Source organism: Hoplias malabaricus, chromosome 16, assembly GCF_029633855.1.
Source record: "Hoplias malabaricus isolate fHopMal1 chromosome 16, fHopMal1.hap1, whole genome shotgun sequence".
In the NCBI taxonomy this organism is placed as follows: Eukaryota; Metazoa; Chordata; class Actinopteri; order Characiformes; family Erythrinidae; genus Hoplias; species Hoplias malabaricus.
Genome location: NC_089815.1, coordinates 12729207 through 12749428, shown reverse-complemented (window position 1 = coordinate 12749428; position 20222 = coordinate 12729207). Strand labels below are relative to the sequence as shown.

The following is a 20222-nucleotide window of genomic DNA, read 5'->3' as shown; positions in this document are numbered from 1 at the left end:
CTTTAGTTTCTTCTTTTGTTTTCACCCTTTTCTTCAATGGTCAGAACTTCCACAGGACCCCCATAGAGTAAGTATGATTTGGGTGATAGATCATTTTCAGCACTGCAGTGACACAGACATGGTGGTGGTTAGTGTGTGTGTGTTGAGCTGGTATGAGTGGATCAGAAACAGACCATTGAAGAACAGGGTGAAAGGAGAGGATGCAAACAAAGTATTTAGTACAAAAGGTGGACTACATTCTGTAACTGAAGAACTATGAGTATTTTTGTCTGGTCAGCGCAGCTGAGAGAATGGAGTGTAGAAACGTCATGTTCATGAGGTTATGGTTAATTTGTGTATTTCTGATGGACCCTAAAGATTTAATCAAATTAAATTATTTTTTCTCTCTAACTGTGTTGTCATATTAACTCGAAACTGGTGGCATTCTGTGTGTGAAGTGAATATGCAACATCATATCTGTGGCATCTGTCATCACTGTGTTCTTGGGTTTGTGATGAACCAGCAGTGACCTTTACTTAAGTCATTCACTACCTATACAAAATACAGGTTTCTTCATCAAGCTTTGAAATAGTATTTCCTTGCCATTGTCAACTTTGCTTGCTCAAATGGGTTTCTTCATTCCGTATTAATTTTGGATTTCTGTAAAGCTGTTTTTTTTGCCAACATCAGGAGGTAAAAAGCACTCTAACAATACTGTTATAGCTGTTAGGGAGAAGAAGAAGGAAAAGAAACACCTTTCCCGATCCCCTTAGGGAATTGCTTCTCTGCATTTGACCCATCCATGGGAGTGAACACACAAATACACACTAGTATGCAATTCTTCACAAACACTAGGGGTAGTGAACACATACACAACCGGTGCTGGGGGCTGCCAACCACCTCGGCGCCCGGGGGCAATTTGGGGGTGAGATGCCTCGCTCAAGGGCACTTTAGCCATGAATTAATTTTCCTTTGCTGGTCTCGGGAACTGAACCGCAACCCTCCTGCCTCAAGCTTGCTTCTCTAAACTCAAGGCCACAGCTGCTCCCACAAATGTGTAAAAGTTGTATGATTCTCATCACATATTTTTACTGCTTTATTTATTAATAATTATGGACATTAATTTAGGTAGAGCTTCATTCTAGATATAAATTTTAACAGCTACTAGATTTCTAATTATGTGAAACCTGTGAATTTACACAGGGCTAGTAATATTTTTATTATTTAATTTTATTATTATTTGCCTTTTATATGATTGAAAAGATTAATTCCTCATTTTAGAGAGTGAGGCTAACTATAATTCTTTAATTTTGAGTTAACACTGCTTGAATGTTTATGTTTCTGTGTGTTCTCAGATTAAATGTGATCAGTATTGGCCGAGCCGGGGGACAGAGACTTATGGAATGACTCAGGTTACTTTACTGGACACTGTTGAGCTGGCAACGTTCTGTGTTCGTACCTTCTCCTTACACAAGGTAGGAAACTCAGCCACAAATCAGCGCTGAGGAATGAATCATTTTTGCTGACAAAAACACACCTATTACATTATAAAAACAAGCAAAGACATTGTTAAATGAAAACCTGTCAAAACAGGACGTCGAAGTACATACTCTTTACACAGAATACACTGCAGATATATTTTTGATTTGCTTAATTTACATTGTTAGCAGTAAATTTAAAGTAGTTGTTGAATTAAGTGGGCAGTGAATTTAATGTAGCATTGTATTTAACACAGCAGCAAATTTAATATGGCAGTGGCCATGAATTTAAAATAGCAGTTGACTTAACATGACATTGCATTTGACATACCTATGGATTCTATTTATCACTGGATTTAATGCTTTAGCTCAACTGCCATCAGGCTGTTTATAATCTACCATTATATAAAAAATTTTTTCAAGCCCTAAAAATTTGTTCATGAACTTTTTACCTTTCAGGTTTAAAGTGTCCTATGGAAAATGTGTTAACCTAATTGCAAAAAATTTTATTGTACTGTATTCTGACTTTTGCATACAGCTGAAAATAAACTGTACAAAACAATAAACCATAAAGTGTATAAGTAAACAGCAGTATTAAAACGATAAAATGTTCAGTTACACAGGAGAACTTTAAGGATGTTTTTCCCACATTGGCTGCAGTAATAAACTCATACACTGTTGTGTAATGTTGGAAAATTGTGAGGATTTAGAAGCATTCATCCATATAAACATTACAGAAGTCAGGTTCTAATATTGGACAATTAAGTCAAAATTAAAAACGACAAACAAGTAATTTGAAAGTTATTGGATGGAGTGTCATCAAGCCAGAGAACTGTTCTTCTGCTCTCCATCCCAGTCCTAGGAGGATTTATCCCCCACAAGTTGATATTTGGCATTGTACATGGTCTATAGACAGAGCTCTTCTACGCAGAGCTTACAAGCTGTGTGTGCAAAGCTTAAAGAAAATGCCTGTGTTAACACTGAGTGTACTTTGAAGTAGCAGAAATGGCTTATTAGAAAATGTCTACAAAGGTTTGGACACAGTGTATACACATCACTTACAGTAAATGTATTTATAACTCATATAAACTTCCTTCCTCCTTGTTCCCCAGTCTATCACCCAGTCATATCAAGCCATCTGGAATCATAAATTCTTCATAACTATCCCTCATAACCACACAGTGGTTCAGAGAAGAAATCCAGAGAGAAATGAGGAAAACTAGGCCAGTTTTTGCTTAATTACATTGTTTATATATTTTATTTATTCAGAGAAGCCTCTGTCAGGGAAGCAGGGACACTGAGATGAAATGAAATATCTCACTTTTAGAAATAAAAAACTAGAGGTCAGAACAATGTGAGTGCTCTCTCTTTCTCTCTCTTTCTTTCGCTCTCTCTCTCTCTCTCTCTCTCTCTCTCTCTCTTTTTTTTTCTCTCTCTCTTGCTCTCAATTCCTCTCTTCTCTAAAATTATTTCTGTGAGAGCCTTCAAACCAGTGTCTTCTGTTTGTTATGCCACGCACAACATCTGCACATCTACTTCACTAGACATGTTGGCAAGCTAAGAAATCTAAGAGCAGATACAGCCACAGTGTGAAGTATGTCATTGCTCTATTGAGTTAGTGTTTGCTGAATTTTTGTTACATCTGCAAGCTCTGTTCTCATACATTGCTGTGGGCTAATGTGGTTTGATTAGTGTTGTCCTAACTCCTAGACATGAAGGCACACGGCCTTGTGCATTGTTCTGTGTTCCCTACTTTAACAGATCCACTTCTGTTACGTGTTGTTAATGTGCTAATTATTTGGATCAAAAATGAAGGGAGAAGTGAAAACACAAGAATTTGTAGAGCAGTGTGCCCACAGGACTATGTTAAATGGGATTCAAATAAGAAATTGAGACTCTGTTGCATAAAGCTATACGTGTCATTTTATTTAATTTTGTTACATCTCGCTCTTTCTCCCCAGAATGGCTCTAGTGAAAAACGTGAGGTGCGTCAGTTCCAGTTCACAGCATGGCCAGACCATGGCGTTCCCGAATATCCCACACCGTTCCTGGCCTTCCTGAGGAGGGTCAAGACCTGCAACCCGCCAGATGCTGGCCCGATCATTGCCCACTGCAGGTCAGTTTTAAAACACATCCTACCGATCAGTTCTGCCTCACCTCTGAAAATACTAGTACTTATAATTAAAATCTAAAGGTGATATACTGTTCAGATTACAATTGAAACAGGAAAAGACAGAAAACACCCTTATTTAAACTTTAATAAATTCACATAATGAAATGGGGCGGCACGGTGGCGCAGCAGGTAGTGTCGCAGTCACACAGTTCCAGGGACCTAGAGCTCCATTCCCGCTCCGGGTGACTGTCTGTGAGGAGTTGGTGTGTTCTCCCCGTGTCCGTGGTGTCACGTTGGTAGGTGGATTGGCGACTCAAAAGTGTCCATAGGTGTGGGTGAAAGTATGTGTGTGTGTGTGTTGCCCTGTGAAGGACTGGCTCCCCTGAATCCTGAATGAATGAATAACATAATGAAATGGCACATTTCCAGAAAAGTTGGGATTTTATTTCTTTTTTTTATTAAAAAAAATGAAGAATTTGTGTTAATCTTCTTGAAATTTCTCATTTTATATTTCTTATGTGCTTATTTTGTGTTTTAAGTCTTTGTTTACCACATGAATTGACAAGAGAAAGTGAAAATCTTTTTTTACTTTAAGTCTCTTTCCCCACTGTCAAATATTTACACTCTTTCTCTCTCTCAGTGCTGGTGTGGGTAGGACTGGCTGCTTTATAGTGATTGATGCCATGCTGGAGCGCATTAAGCATGAGAAGACAGTGGACATCTACGGTCATGTGACACTGATGCGAGCTCAGAGGAACTACATGGTGCAGACAGAGGATCAGTACAGTTTCATCCATGATGCACTGCTGGAAGCTGTGGCTTGTGGTAACACAGAAGTGGCTGCACGGAGCCTGTTCTCCTACATCCAGAAACTAGCACAGGTGGAACCTGGAGAACATGTCACAGGCATGGAGCTTGAGTTCAAGGTAGCACATTCTTACAATCCACTCATAACAGTTACATGTTTCTCATTTTGCAGACTTTCCTAAAGATACTAAGTTTTAATCACATTAAAGACAGAAGATAAATCAATGTAGCATTAAGCGTCTTGCCCAAGGAATCTTATTCCTGTGTAATGGTGCTCCTATCTGCGCTAAGAACCAAACATTAGGCATTGGGGTTACTCATAACGTTGTGTTAAATGTTCTGTGACTATAAAAAACTAGTATAAAGTTTGCCTTAAGAGGTGCAGAGAGTGTACAATGTGATGTTCAAACAGACAGAACATGCCAATCAAGAAAATACACAGGACTCTCTATTCAAATCTAAATCATGAAATCAGAAAAGCAACTCTGGCTTGCCCAAAAGCAAATTGATTGTGGTCCATCACTCTCACAGCCCAGTACCTTTGGTAAGGAGCAAATGGCTCATGTACCGCTGCTCCAGAACTTGTATTTTTATGGTAATTAAGCATTGGCAATAGGTCTGTCCCATACCCTACAGGCCTCCCTACATAGGCACTGACTACATAGACAGCTGTTTAAGTAGACAGCATTCTAACGATCGTCTGTCCTCATGAGACTGATTATTGAGATGCTCTGTTTAGAAAGCAATTGCGTCATGGCTTGTTCCCACCCACCACATGCAACGTGTGTTTTTTACCTCAGCAGATTGCGTTGCTTCAGTGTTTCAGCATGGTAGATTCTACTCTTCCCATTTTATTGCGATTTTAATCATTTTGGCTCTGGGAGAAGAGTGAAATGGATGGATGTTGTTCTGGCATTGCATCATGGGATTGCCTCGGCTGAGGAAGGATTCGATGCTGCCTTAAAATTTGGCCAAATTAAGATATCTTATTAGACAGCATAATGAGGTATCTAAGAATTGGGAAGTGTCGGGAGTGACACACTATGACGTAAAACGCTCTCTAGTTAGACAGCTCACTAGGTTTTGGGACAGACCCAATATAACAATATTTTATCATATCAGAAAAAAATGTATTATGTCACAGTATACTATTCTGAACACATTTAATTACAGAGAGGGAGTATTATTTTGTATAATATTTATCAAACCTTAAATAATGGAGTATTTTGATACTGATATTTGTCATTTTTTTTATTATTATTATTTTGATGTACCATGAGGTTACATAAGCCTGTTAGTTTGAGTTTCAGAGCTGAAGAGCAGTTGACATGATGCAGTGTGCTAAATTCCATTAAAGCCCACTCCCCCCAGAGTGGCTGTTGACCCAAATGCATGCATCATGTTGTACTACACTGTGTAATCATTTGTTAAATTACTTCTCGCAATGGAAGGATGCATCTGTTAGCCAAATGATAGACCTGATTGCCATCTCCTGGGAAGACATTTTTGCTGCAATGGATGGTGATTATGTAACTCTTACAGCAACATGGAGAAGCAAAAGTTGAGAAGGACGAGATGAGTAATTAATAGTTGATGATGATGAATTAGCAAAGGACTATGTGAGAGGCGGGAAAGAAAGTATGTTGTGGCCTTCACTAATGAATATAAGGGGATTGCAGCCTCTCAGTGTGTTGCTTTAGACTGCATGGTGTATTAACCCTCCTAGCCACAGAGAAAAATGTAAAGGAAGGAATAGTGTGCAGTGTTATTTTCTGTTTCTATTTGATCATGCAGCTGATTAGGATTTTTAGGGAGCAATTCAGTATATTGTGAAATCAGAAATTTCACCACAATTCAATGTATCGCTCCACTGAACACTCTGCAGATGCAGACAATACCTTAATAAAACATCACACCAGACATTTCATTTTGCATTTGATAACAGACCAAAACAATTATTTGACTGTAATGTTATATAATAATTTGTTGATTATTAATTTGAAAAATGTTATGCAATGATTTTGCTTCCTGCAAATGTGTACAATGTTTCCACATAGAAACTTGGAATGTGTCAAAAAGAGGGATAAATTGTGAAGTGAACAGTCAGTTTTGAAGCTGATGTGCTGGAAGCAGTAGATATGGGCACATATAAAGGTTTAAGTGAATCTGACAAGGGCAAAACTGTGATGGGTAGAAAACTGGGTCAGAGCATCTTCAAAATGGCAGGTCTTGTAGAGTGTTCCTGATATGCTGTGAGCTGTTACCTAAAAAAAAAGTGTTCCAAGGAAGAACAACTGGTAAACCAGTGAAAATTTCATAAGTGCTAAAGCTCATTATATCTCCTCTGAGATCAGTGATGAGCTAAATTGCCTAAATAGTATCTGACCTTCACTATGGAGCAGTTTAAAAAAGCATCATGGTTTGATGAATCTCATTTGTTTTATTACATCATGTGGATGTAAAAAGCACTGATGAGTGTGTATTGTTTACCTGTGGAAGAGATGGCACCAGGATGCACTATGGCAAGAGGGCAATTTTGGCAGAGAAAATGCAATGCTCTGTTGATGTTACTTGGACATCTACCTAAAAAACTGTTGCAGACAATGTACCCTAATGGCAGTTGCCTCCTGCAGCAGGATGATGCAGTGGCTACTCTGCAAAAAAATTTGGGGATAGTTTTAGAAACATGAAAAATAATTCAGTGTATTGACTTAGCTTCCAAATTCACCAGATCTCAGTTGGATTGAGTATCTGTGAGATGTGCTCGAAAAACAAGTCAGATTCACAGGATTTCATTATAATGAAATATGTTGATGCAATATATTGTTTCATAAAGACATAATGCAATTTTTTAAATATACTTGTATTTATGTTTGTAAATATTTTGATTCTGCAATCATTTCCTAATTACATACTACACAGATAAAAAAAAAAGATTGCAAAGTGAAACTGAAAACAAGAAAGTGAGTTAGCAGTTACATTTCTGTAGTGTGGAACATGAATGGTTCTGAGAATTAATTAGTGAATTACTGAATGCCAGGTGAGACAACACATAAAGGACATAAATGATAAGGATCTAGGACAACCTTTTGTTGGTTATATGAATTGCTGCAGACTTGAGTAACTTGAGGAAATTCATTAGGCCTAGCAGCAAGGAGAACGAAGTGTGTGGGCTGGAGAAGTGAAACAGTGGCCTCCATAATAACTGCCAAAGCTGTTGGAAAGACTGATGTCATGAAAAATCTGGATGTCTAAGGGATACAGATGGACTCATTGTAGGAAAAAGGAGATGAGATTCCAATGATGGAGTAAGGAAAGCCAGAACTTGTGCTCCAAGGAGCAAGTGTTGTCCAGTATAACAAAATGAAAGGTGGTAGAAAAGGCAATGAGGCTATGAGCTTGAGGTGAAGAAGGGGGTTAGATAACCAGAAAGACACAGAGAAGAAGAGCCAAAATTAGCTTCAGTGTATTAAGCAGTATCCAACAGACGAAGTCTGCGATGGTACTGAATGTTTTGGACTACTTTTGCAGCCAAAAGTAAGACAACAATTTATAATTCCGGCAGACCCAAAAAATAATGCCAGAAAATAATGTGGAGAGGCAGAACCACAGATGATATCAGGCTTAATCAGCCAAGCACCATAATCAACAAGCCTACTCAAGGCAATGACATGGTCCATTGTCACTTAAAGGAGCAAAATGTTAGAACTGGGTGGAGGCCGTTAAAGGAGGGTGCAGAACAATTAATAGTGGTGTGCTTCCTGCAATATCTTGCAAGCAGCAATTCCAGTGGGGTTGATCTGTTAAGATGAGAAAGGAGTAGAGTACAGGCCAATAATATAACTACCAAGAATTACTTTCAGTAGACGTGACAAGACAACCTCAGGCAGAGAATAGGTTACTACAAGTGAGGGAGTCATTGCACAGCCAACCCAAGCATCAGGGGATCAGTTTGGGTGTAGGTGTCTTGTTCAAGGGCACCTCAGCCATGGATGAAGCCCTGATTTGAAAGAAACTAAATCACTCAGCTCCTGCCAAGTTAGCAGCCACTGAAGGCAGAAGGAGTGGGTGTGTGCTTGGCTACAATAAGAGCAGACATGGAGCAGCTTGCAGGAAGAAGCAAAACAGCCGGGAGAATTAAATTTATTGCAGACCATCTGGCCTTCTGGGAAATACATGGAGGAGAAGGGCAGCCACATGCCTTGCAGGAGAGTGTGGCATGGCCCTTAAAAACAATGCAGCAAAGCTCCAAATCCAAGGCACCCCAATAAGTGGAAATATTTCACTGCTGGAGCAGGGCCACAGGAGCAGAGGTAAACATCCTCACATTGGAGAATGTTCTGATGCAATATAGAGAAGACAAGAGGAGGATGAATATGCAGGCACTGGGGTGGAATGGCCAGAGGGGCAGTTGAGAGTGGAGGATCAGAAGACCCAGCCCGAGACAGATGGAGGGGGTTCTGATGATCGAGGGAAGTGTTCATGGGATAATTCAGAGAGGGACAGGAATAATTGATTGAGGAAGGAGGAGGGCTGATTGGAGGAATGGGACATGAGATGATTGAAGGAATGGGAATTGGGATGATTGAGGAAAGGAGAATATGAATGTAGCGTATGTTGGGTTTTTAATCATACGCCACGATACCTTTGTGAATATATATTTAATATATATATTTATAATTTGTGTTTATAGCGTTGACCTTATTCAAACTCCTATAATCTCTGATATTTGACTTAATAATATTAATTAAAGTTTATAATTGGCTTAAGCAATTAAAACGTTAATAATTAGTTTGAGAATGAATAATAATCACGCTAAGTGAGTCCTTCAGGATTTTCAGAAATTCTAATGAACAAAACTGCACACACTGTGATTTCAAATAATGAAAGTTTTATTAAAAAAGAGAAGGATATTTACTTAACATAGCGTGATCTTGAAATCTCACGGCATCAAAGCAGGGGAAGCTGATTCGACTGCGGCGATACGCTAGGCACTCTAGCTTGTGACTAATGTGTTGCTAACTGAGGTTTAATTAATACAAAATTTATCAAGAAACTTGATTCAATTTTCAGCTCTGGACATGCGTAAATTTAGCTTACTTTTCATCGATTGTCTCCACTCGTTGCGTACAAAGGCTCTCTGAGGTCCTGGGAGTGATGGCGTCTTGTTTGATTTCGCGGTCTCGGAAGTTTCCAGGCTGAGTCAGCGTGGAGGTTTTCTTCGTCGGTTGAGTCGCCTCGGCGTACTCGGAGCGTGTACTCGGCGGCAGGATCCTCTGGCTCAGTGTCGTGAGTAGGAGGGTCCAACCATATGGACGTTTGGACGAAAGTTTCGCTGGTTACTGCGGATCCAGAACTGAAAATCGATTCAATAAACTTACTTATTCTACGACTTTCTAGTATCTCGGCGGTGTTTTCTTACTCTGGCCACGAATAAGTTCACCGGCTTTGATCAGTCGTGAGATTAAACTTAGATTGGGCTATAAAACATAAACACGATTGAAAGAAAGGAAAGTATTCAAATCGCTCGACGCATTATTAAAGCTTCATACTTTTAGCTAATTCAAGACATCTCTTGTGAGCTTTTGATGAAGTCTCTAAGGTTTTTCTTTGTTTCGTCAGCGTGAAGGAGAAAGCGTCTCGCTTTGGAGAGGTTTTTCGGAGTTGAATCGAGGTTCTCTGTTGATCTCTTTGTTGTTTCAAAGTTCCTCGGATTTCCTTGCTGTTGTTGTCCTCTCTTCTCCGTTTTCTGTTTTCTGTTCTCCTTGGCTTACTGCTGTGTCGAGCTGTTGAGCTGTTTTTCAAAGCCAGCGCGGTCACGCCCTCATGGGAGGCGTCCTTTTCTGATTGGGCGCGAGTTCAGGCTCACATGACTCTCGAGAGGGGAAGAGAGTAGGAGGGGGGAGTTTGAATCAGCGGTTCACTGAAACGGGATATAATTTTCGCGTATTGAAACTCCTTATACATTTTAGTAACATATAACAATGAGTATGCTGGATTATTAATATCAAACATTTACATGAGATTTCATCTTGGGTATGTTGTGTTTACGTCCCATTTACAATAATACGTTAGAAGTATTATTTTGGTGTTTAATTCACGTTTCTAATCAGAAGCAGAACTTCTTTTCACGGTTAACAATCAGCAATATATATCATTTCATTAGAAGGTGGGCATTCATCTGAGGGCACAGAAAGTGACATTAATACATTTGTTTATACACATTTAATCAGAATTTGATTTCATTTCCGCTATTGTTCAGGCGACCCCGAGCGAGGCGTAGTTTCGCCAGTGTCCATTTGGGGTCGCTGTTGGTCCATGCTGTTGATCCAGTGCGGATGGATGATTCACGGGGGTTCAACCGAGGTCACTTTTGGTTTAACCATTTGCTGATCCTGTTTAGTGGGCTCGAGATAAGGACGAGACATTTAGGTGCCATTGTCATAAAAGCGGGCCGTAAAAACTCTCTTCTTTGTTCTGTGTTCCTGTTTCTCACAAGAGAGAAGGGGGTGTTGGAGCCATGTGTCACTTGAAAGTGTTCTTAGGTGGGTGCGTGTGTGTGGGGGCTGCAGGGTCTTTGTCCCCTGCGGTTTGTGGAATGCTGACTTCGGGACCAGATGAAAGTTCTGGTCATAATGGAAAGTTTTGAATTAAAACTTTTCATTTCTTCATTTCGATCTGGTTATCTGGTATTCGGTCCATACTCCACTACATTCCCCCCTTTCTTTTCAGTTTTATGGTTCGGCAGGGATCATGGAGCTGAAAAGAACTTTTGCTGTGGAGGAAGGTGAGATCAGCAAGCATATTCAAACACATTTCCAGAGCTGATGTATTCCTATTAGTGTATGGGTGCATATGGAATGTGTATGTTTGCATGCTGAAGGGATTCTAATTATTTAGGGGTAGGTCTTGTTCAAACGCAACCTCGAGAGCTGATTCTTCGACATGGCCTTCGGCTTCATATCTAAAACTTGGGGATTCACCTCTCTGGGCTCTTTTATGTCTAACGAATTTGACCATTTTATTAGACCAAGTTTCTAACCTGCTCTGGAGGGCTCGAGTGCGTTTGAAATAGAACCAGGCTATGCCAAAGGTCAGAAGATATCCTAATCCTACCAGGGTAACTAGTAAGGTGTCCGGAGTGGACCATGCATAGGTGACAGGCTGAACTGGCCATAGGGGTTGAGACGACAGCTCTCTAAGTGTGTTATCTATGGGGGTTAGATCAATGACTTGGGTTCCCTCATATTCTAGGCGAGTTAGTGTTTTAGTATCTAGCTCGATGGTGTGTTTGGAGAAGAACTCTGAGATTTCTATGTCGCTCTCATATTGGTCAGGGTTTAGGTGATACAGGGCCAAGTCTCCTACATGTAAGATTGCGTTTACGGGGACGTCTACCCAGAAGGTTTGGCTAGGAAGGAGTACCCTTTCTGAGGTTTCATGTTGATCATAGGTTAGTAGGGCCTCTCTAAAGGGAGTGTTAACCAACCAACGATTTCCAACAATTTCAGCTTGAGTACTGGTTACCAAACGTCGGGGTGTGACGACTACCGGGCATTGAGTATTACTCATCATAGGCTTGAGGCCACAGATCCCATTTGCGCTGTCACGAATGAAAAGTTTGCTAGGGCACAAGTAGTGAATGTCTTTAGTGAGCGTGCACATAAGCAAATTGGGTACCAGATATAGGTCAGGGTTATCATCTTGGTATGCTACAAGAGATGTTGTTTTTACACGAACGTAGGCAGACTCTTGCCAGAAGCCAACGTTGACAACATCTTTCAAGCGGTAGATGTTTTCAGGCGCCATTATGGGAAGGTTGATGATGAAAACTAATTCTCGGTCTTGAGGATTAACATAAATTGGGATGGCGCTACCTAAGGTATAGGCTAGGTGGGCCTGGAGATCAGTAACTACTTCTCGAGTTGCTGTAGACAAAATCTCCTGTACTAAGGATAGAGGCACCAGGTAGGGAGGAATTCTCCCCATGGCTAGGCTATCTACAGAGGAGCTGATTTGCCGGAGCGCATGGTGTGTTGCTTTGACCCCTTTGTGTCCCGCAGATGGGGAGTCATGGGCGTGCATCAGCATCACCCCCCTGTGGCACTAAGGAACCACGAACGTAGGTGAAGTGTGCGAGTCAGTGGCATGAACTAGCAAGCCTTTGACGACTTGGAGGGACGCTCTGGCGCCGTATAGGTCTTTAAGGCCTGGTATGGTGTCAAGATCTTGGGCTGTGATGGGATAAGTAGATGGGTCAGATACATGGCTAAGCATATTAGAAATGGATGAGTCTCGAGCTTGGAGAGTAACTAAGTCAGCTTCCGAAAAAGCAGGGTTAATAGAGACAATGGTAGGTTTAGCATTGTCAGGCGACGCCTTCGTTACAGTTCGAGACCGTGTGACAGCTAGGACTTCGATGTCGGGTGGGTTTGGATAAAGGGAGGGATCGAATGTCCACGATGTGCCTTCGCGGGCCCCTTGTTTGGCTAAGCTGTCTGCTTGATCATTGAATTCTTTGTCATCTCCCGGGACTCGGGAGTGACCCTTCACTTTCTTCCAGTAGATCTGCAGGTCATGTGTGTCTACCAAGTTTTCGCATGCCGCGAAAAGCTCTTTGTGTTTAACTGGCTTTTTGTTTGACGTGGTGTAGTTGTTGGTTTTCCACAGTCTCAAGTGGCATGTGAAGCTTAGGCGCGCGTAGTTGGAGTCTGTGCAGATCACCAATGTTTTTACGCTTTTCTGGACCGCGGACTGGATTGTGATGAGAATTCCTGCTATTTTAGCATATTGAGAGGACTGGGCACCCAATTTGAAACTTAGGGGTTCGTGAGGCCATCCGTTTATTCCGATAATACCCACCCCTGCCATCAGGGTGTGTTCTCGGCGGAACGAACAACCATCTACATACGCAGTGACAAGGTCTTTGCATGTGTTAGGATCGAAATAGTGGTGGTTAGCCACGGTGGGTAAGAGGGTTTCTGGAGTTTGTGGCACTTGGGAAGGAATGTTTCCTTCGCATTGCCTGCAGGAAGCAAGGCCTGTGCCTAGGAGGCTCTTGTAGTTTTGCGCGTAACGTACCTCTAAGTCAAAGCTTTGGAGAGCCATTAGCCAGGATGCTACTCGAGCGTTAGTTACTACACCCTCTCGAATTCGTTGGCTGTTTAGGAAAGTGACTGGCTGATGATGAGTTTCAACAATCACCTTCTGACCACCTAGGTAGTTGGAGAAATGTTTGACTGCCCACACTGTTGCTAGTAGTGCTTTTTCGCAGTCACTGTATTTGTTTTCGGCAGCCAGCATAGTTTTACTAGCATAGGCTATGACACGTTTGTCTCTGTCGTGTAATTGATACAGACCGGAGCTGAGACAGTGGTCTGAGAACCCTACTTCTAGGTAGAATTCTTTACTACTGTCAGGATAGGCAAGGCATGGAGCCATGCACAGTTTAGATTTCAGTGCCTGCATGGCGTGTTCCTGGGCTTCGCCCCATGTGAACGGAGTATCCTTTTTCAGGAGGTCATAGAGTGGACGAGCTAGGTCCGCATAGTTTTCTATGAATTGTCGTGAGTAGTTGCATACTCCTAAGAAACTCCGGAGTTCCTTAAGGTTGGTGGGTGCTGCGAGGTTTGTTACCCCTTGCACTCGACTCACTTGTGGTTCAACACCATCAGTGCTTACGAGCAGACCGACGTAATTCACTTTTGTTCTGCACCACTGACATTTGGAGAGTGATATTTTCGCACCTGCTGTTGTAAGCTGGTCAAGAACATGATCAATCTCGTCAATGTGTGCCTGTAGGGAGTGGTTACGCATGAGTATGTCGTCCACATATATGAGGGTGCCTCGCTCGCGGGCATCAGGGCATGCTTTGTTTAAGAAAATGTTAAACTCCGCGGGTGAGTTGGCATATCCAAAAGGGCACCGAGTGAATGTGTACTGTCGGTTTGCGAAAGTGAAAGCGAGCTTGTGTTGGTCTTCTGCTTGCACCGGGATGGTCCAGAAGCCAGAGGCTACATCGATGGTGGAAAAGTATTTAGCGTTTCGGACCGAGGGAAGTTCTTGCTCCAATTGTGTCATCAGCCATCGAGACAAGGGAACCTGTTAATTTAGTTTCCGATAGTCGATGGTTAAGCGCCATTTACCATTTGGTTTTATGACGGGCCATAATGGTGCCGAATATGTGCTGTTGCAGGGTCGAATTATGCCCTTTTCCAGCAAGTCATCAATGATTTCTTGTACTGGTTCATAGGATGCCAACAGAATTTTGTATTGGCGGACAAACGTGGGTGGTGCTCCTGGACGAGTGGGAATGCGCACTGAATGAATATCAGTGAGACCACAGTCCGTTGAATCTTTGGCAAAAGATTTCTGATATTTAAGGAGCACTTCACAGAGTTTCTCACGTTCTTCTTTGCTTTGGAGGGCGTCGGCCTCCATTAGAACTTGTTCGACTTGGATACGGAATTCGGAGTCAGATAGTTCTTTTGAAGTACGTGAATTTGAAGTGTTTTCTCCCGCTTCGGGGAGAGGAGATGGTTCCTGGGAGGATTCCGGGAATGAATCTAAAGAAAGAACCATGATCGTCATCTGATTGTCGTCAGCGAGATCTATCCTGCAAATGGCGTCTTTACTCATGTCCAGGGCTGAGAAGAGAGCAACAGCTCGTGTCGAATGAGTGTAGAACACCTTTGATTCTGGATGATCAAGAAGCAGGGATTCAGGCATTGGTCCTATGATCGGGATTCGCAACTCGAAGTCATGGAATTTCGTACTGACTAACCAACCCAGAGGAGATGAGTGAGGGATTGTCAAGGGTTGAGTGGTTTCGTTTCGTACGAATAGATAGGTGGATCTTGCTCGTGTTTCCACCAAAGGTGTGGCTTCGAGGGTGAGGCCTAGCTCGAAGAACTGAGGTGACGGTTGGAAAAGTGCATGCGCGTGGCTTAAGTGTTGGCCAGGTCGCATGACTAAGCGAATGGGTACATTTGCGGTGTTCGCAGGTACCACAAGTGAACCTTGGTTAGTGACCTGACATACCTCGGGAATAGTTTGTCCTGAGCCTAGGTTGCTGAGATCTGAGGACCAGGTTTCTATTGAAACATCAGTCAAGGACCACAGCACACTATTGTGGGTGTCTACGTGGACGTCGAGGCGCACCAAGAAGTCACTTCCAATATAAGCATCGTGCGGCAAGTTAGGGACGACCAAGAAATAATGGGTGAGTACCCTTTTGTTCTTGGAGATCTTTGCCGATGAGGAAGGGAATTGTTTCGAGAGGAGACACATGGACTGGATGCACTAAAGTCATTGGTCAGATGGCTAAGTGTATTAGTGCCATAGATCGGATAGTGAGGCCTGCATGTGAATACGGCTGAATTTTAAGAGAACAGTTTTGGAGCTGGAACAAGGCGGAAGACATGAGTGGGACATCTGATGCAGTGTCCAACAGGGCCTCATGTACTAGCCTTCTCTCCACAATGGTGGACAAATAGAATTTGTGTGCAACCCCTTTCTCAGTTAAGTGTCCCATGAATTGTCGGACGGGTGTGTCGCCTTCAATGACTGAAGGGTCATTTGGCGTTAAACCTTCTTTATCGTCTAACTGAACAACCAAAACAGCACTGGAGGGTGGTTGCAAGTCACCTCCCTGTATCATTGGGTCTTCAGTGTTTGTTTGGGTCACGAGGAGATTGCACGGTGCGCTAGAAGACGGAGCTTCGCTTGTCACTTCTCCTACATAACTCTCTAACATTTCTGGGGTGTTAGAGGATGGCTTTGGGTTAGACCGCACGGAGGTGATAGAAAGAACGTCAGTTTTTTTCTTTTTCTCTTTACAGATCATTGCAAGCATTCGGCGGATGTCCTCTAACTCCTTAGAGCTGAATTCCTTGCCTTTAAGCTTGTCTTTAGCGTGATTTTCTTTATTTTGATACCAGTATTTCTCTTTCTTTTCTCTATTAGAATCAGAAAGCTGGTTCTGAGCTGTTTGCTCATATCCCTTATGGGGATGTGATGGTTTTCCACGGCCCGCACCGCGGTTTTCTGCAGGTTAATAGTCACGACCATACTGTCCCGAGGGTTCCAGAAATCTTTGTCGCGATTTCTGTCTGGCCTGCGAGGAGGGTAGCGCTTGTATTGATGTGAGGGCAGATCAGGTTTCGGGCCCTCACTGGTCCACGAAGTGGAGGAAGGGTCCAGGGCGGATCTTGGTGGATCGGCCTGGGTGGCACCTTCCAAATCTAAATGTGGGGAGCTGGAGTCGACATTAAAGACTTGGGGTGTTTCGGACCGCCTGTTGGGAATTTGTTGGGATTTTAGGAAACCTCTGAGTGCTAAATCACGCATCTGCCTGCTAGACAGGGTGCGAGGGCAAGCTGAGACTCCCAACTGATGACTGGTGAGGGGATGGAGGTTTTGGATATATAGTGATTTGAAATTTAACTCTTCCTCCATTCCGGAGTCATTTCTAGGTCCGAAGTACGCCTGTCTGAGTCGATTATAATATTGCTGAGGGGATTCCTGGCGTTGCTGTTTTATGTTCAAAGCAGCGGCCAGTCCGGTCTGTGACAGGTGATTGGAGAATTCTTCCTCCAATGCTTGGCACAGCACATCATATCGCGCTTTTACATAGTCTGGCTGACGTTCAATGAAGTTACTGACGTCTCGGTTGGAGGTCAGTTTGATCACATATAGTCTGTCATCTATGGTGATCCCAGGGAACCTTTGGAGGTAGAAGTCAATATCTTTTAGGTAGGAAAAGATATCATTAGAACCATCGGGTTTGGGATCAAAGCGGGTTATATTACGCGCGATTTTATCTAGGTCCTTGTATGAGGGACCATGAGAGGGTAAAGGTTGAGGGGACCAGACACTGGGTTGCAGTGCTCTGGGTCTAGCAGGGCGTTGTAAGGGACGGCTGACAAGAGACACAGGGGAAGGTGAAATACCCGTTGATACCAGAGGAGGTGCTGCAGCAGCTCTAAAGGTTACGGTCCCTGAGTCTGGTTCCTGATCCTCACTATCTTCCTGCTGGCCTTGTCTTTCTGTAGCGGCACTAGGTGGCACATCAGGTGTGACCTGGGGCAGTGTGTTCCCTTCAGCTATTTCGCTTTGAAGTTGCCTTAACTCTGCCTCTATCTTTGCCTGCTGAGCTTGATACCTCAAGCTCACGTTCGCTGGCTCTGAGCTGTACTTACAGCGAGGAGGGCTATTTGACCTAACGCCTCCGTTAGGGATTTGCCCTTGACCATGTGGGTTAAGTGGTTCTCTATCCACTTAGCTACCATGTGGTCACGACTGATCAGGGAGGTCTTCTGCACAGTCTCTGCGAATCCAGGCATCACATCACTGGTGATGCTGGTCAGAACAGAGAATGCCTCCTTCCACAAACCTTCTACATATACTTCCGAGGAAAAAGTACCTTCTGCCATGTTAGCTGTGTTTTTAACTGCGAGGTGTAAATTACTTCTATTTAGTTAGGATTAATTCCGTTAATCCCTTTTCTAACTAAACCTGAACTAAATTCACCTGTAATGAGTGCTCTAAGAGTAACTGCTAGTATGTATGGTGTTAGAGTTCACTTGTGAATCTCTAAGGGAAGTCTGTTAGTAGTGAAGGGTGGAGTGAAAGTTGCTATACGCAAGTGAGCAAAAGAGGAGGGAACACTATTCAAAAAAAAATTTTTTTCAATAATTGAAATTATTAAAAATTTTGAATTAAAGAATTGTCGAAAAATTTGGATTAAAGAATTTTTAAAATTAAGTAAGATTTATTACTAGATATAATTTCCAATTAAGGAATTATGAAAATAAAAGAATTTTCCTAATTAAAGAATTATTAAGAACAGCTAAATTAAAAGACTCTCTCTTTTAACTGCATTTGTGATCTGGTATCAAGTTAAAGTGTCAATCTCTAATTACTGCACACTGTCTGCTGTAGTTGTATCAGCTTATTTTGCTTCCAAGCCTTTACTTGTAATTATTCAGATGTGCAGAGTTTAGAGACAGCCACTAGAGCTGTAATACCAGGTCTTATCAGTGTGAACTGGTCGACAATTTCAATTGCGATAGCAAGTTGGGGGTGTGCCCAGGCCTCAATTTATGGGGGTGTACCCAGGCCTCAATTTAATGCATGCAAAATGGCGCAGAGCCGTGCACTTTAAAAGCAACCAAGCTTATTTTCTAAACGGTATATGCCACAACAGTTTTTCAACAATAACAAACACAACACGAAATTGCCCACATCAAGCTTTGAATCTCAATCGTTATTCAGCAACACAAACGGCGGAAAGTATTTCATAAACCCAAGCTGAGATTGTTTCAGTGTTTTACAGTTTGTACATTAAAAAGCCTTTTTCCTGGCCTCGCGTGGGCGCCAAAATAAAATAATTGATATGTAGCGTATGTTGGGTTTTTAATCATACGCCACGATACCTTTGTGAATATATATTTAATATATATATTTATAATTTGTGTTTATAGCGTTGACCTTATTCAAACTCCTATAATCTCTGATATTTGACTTAATAATATTAATTAAAGTTTATAATTGGCTTAAGCAATTAAAACGTTAATAATTAGTTTGAGAATGAATAATAATCACGCTAAGTGAGTCCTTCAGGATTTTCAGAAATTCTAATGAACAAAACTGCACACACTGTGATTTCAAATAATGAAAGTTTTATTAAAAAAGAGAAGGATATTTACTTAACATAGCGTGATCTTGAAATCTCACGGCATCAAAGCAGGGGAAGCTGATTCGACTGCGGCGATACGCTAGGCACTCTAGCTTGTGACTAATGTGTTGCTAACTGAGGTTTAATTAATACAAAATTTATCAAGAAACTTGATTCAATTTTCAGCTCTGGACATGCGTAAGTTTAGCTTACTTTTCATCGATTGTCTCCACTCGTTGCGTACAAAGGCTCTCTGAGGTCCTGGGAGTGATGGCGTCTTGTTTGATTTCGCGGTCTCGGAAGTTTCCAGGCTGAGTCAGCGTGGAGGTTTTCTTCGTCGGTTGAGTCGCCTCGGCGTACTCGGAGCGTGTACTCGGCAGCAGGATCCTCTGGCTCAGTGTCGTGAGTAGGAGGGTCCAACCATATGGACGTTTGGACGAAAGTTTCGCTGGTTACTGCGGATCCAGAACTGAAAATCGATTCAATAAACTTACTTATTCTACGACTTTCTAGTATCTCGGCGGTGTTTTCTTACTCTGGCCACGAATAAGTTCACCGGCTTTGATCAGTCGTGAGATTAAACTTAGTTTGGGCTATAAAACATAAACACTATTGAAAGAAAGGAAAGTATTCAAATCGCTCGACGCATTATTAAAGCTTCATACTTTTAGCTAATTCAAGACGTCTCTTGTGAGCTTTTGATGAAGTCTCTAAGGTTTTTCTTTGTTTCGTCGGCATGAAGGAGAAAGCGTCTCGCTTTGGAGAGGTTTTTCGGAGTTGAATCGAGGTTCTCTGTTGATCTCTTTGTTGTTTCAAAGTTCCTCGGATTTCCTTGCTGTTGTTGTCCTCTCTTCTCCGTTTTCTGTTCTCCTTGGCTTACTGCTGTGTCGAGCTGTTGAGCTGTTTTTCAAAGCCAGCGCGGTCACGCCCTCATGGGAGGCGTCCTTTTCTGATTGGGCGCGAGTTCAGGCTCACGTGACTCTCGAGAGGGGAAGAGAGTAGGAGGGGGGAGTTTGAATCAGCGGTTCACTGAAACGGGATATAATTTTCGCGTATTGAAACTCCTTATACATTTTAGTAACATATAACAATGAGTATGCTGGATTATTAATATCAAACATTTACATGAGATTTCATCTTGGGTATGTTGTGTTTACGTCCCATTTAC

At 42.1% G+C, this 20222-nt stretch overlaps 1 protein-coding gene across 5 annotated transcripts in view; it reads left to right on the top strand.

Annotated features, from left to right (window-relative positions):
• The window catches only part of ptprsa (protein tyrosine phosphatase receptor type Sa), a 403088-nt gene that overhangs the window by 355940 nt on the left and 26926 nt on the right, over positions 1-20222 (top strand). For all 5 annotated transcript variants that reach the window (XM_066647371.1, XM_066647370.1, XM_066647369.1 and 2 more), the window contains 3 exons: positions 1335-1454; positions 3419-3573; positions 4211-4496. In XM_066647371.1, coding sequence (XP_066503468.1) covers positions 1335-1454; positions 3419-3573; positions 4211-4496 — 561 coding nt within the window. The remainder of the gene's footprint in view (positions 1-1334; positions 1455-3418; positions 3574-4210; positions 4497-20222) is intronic.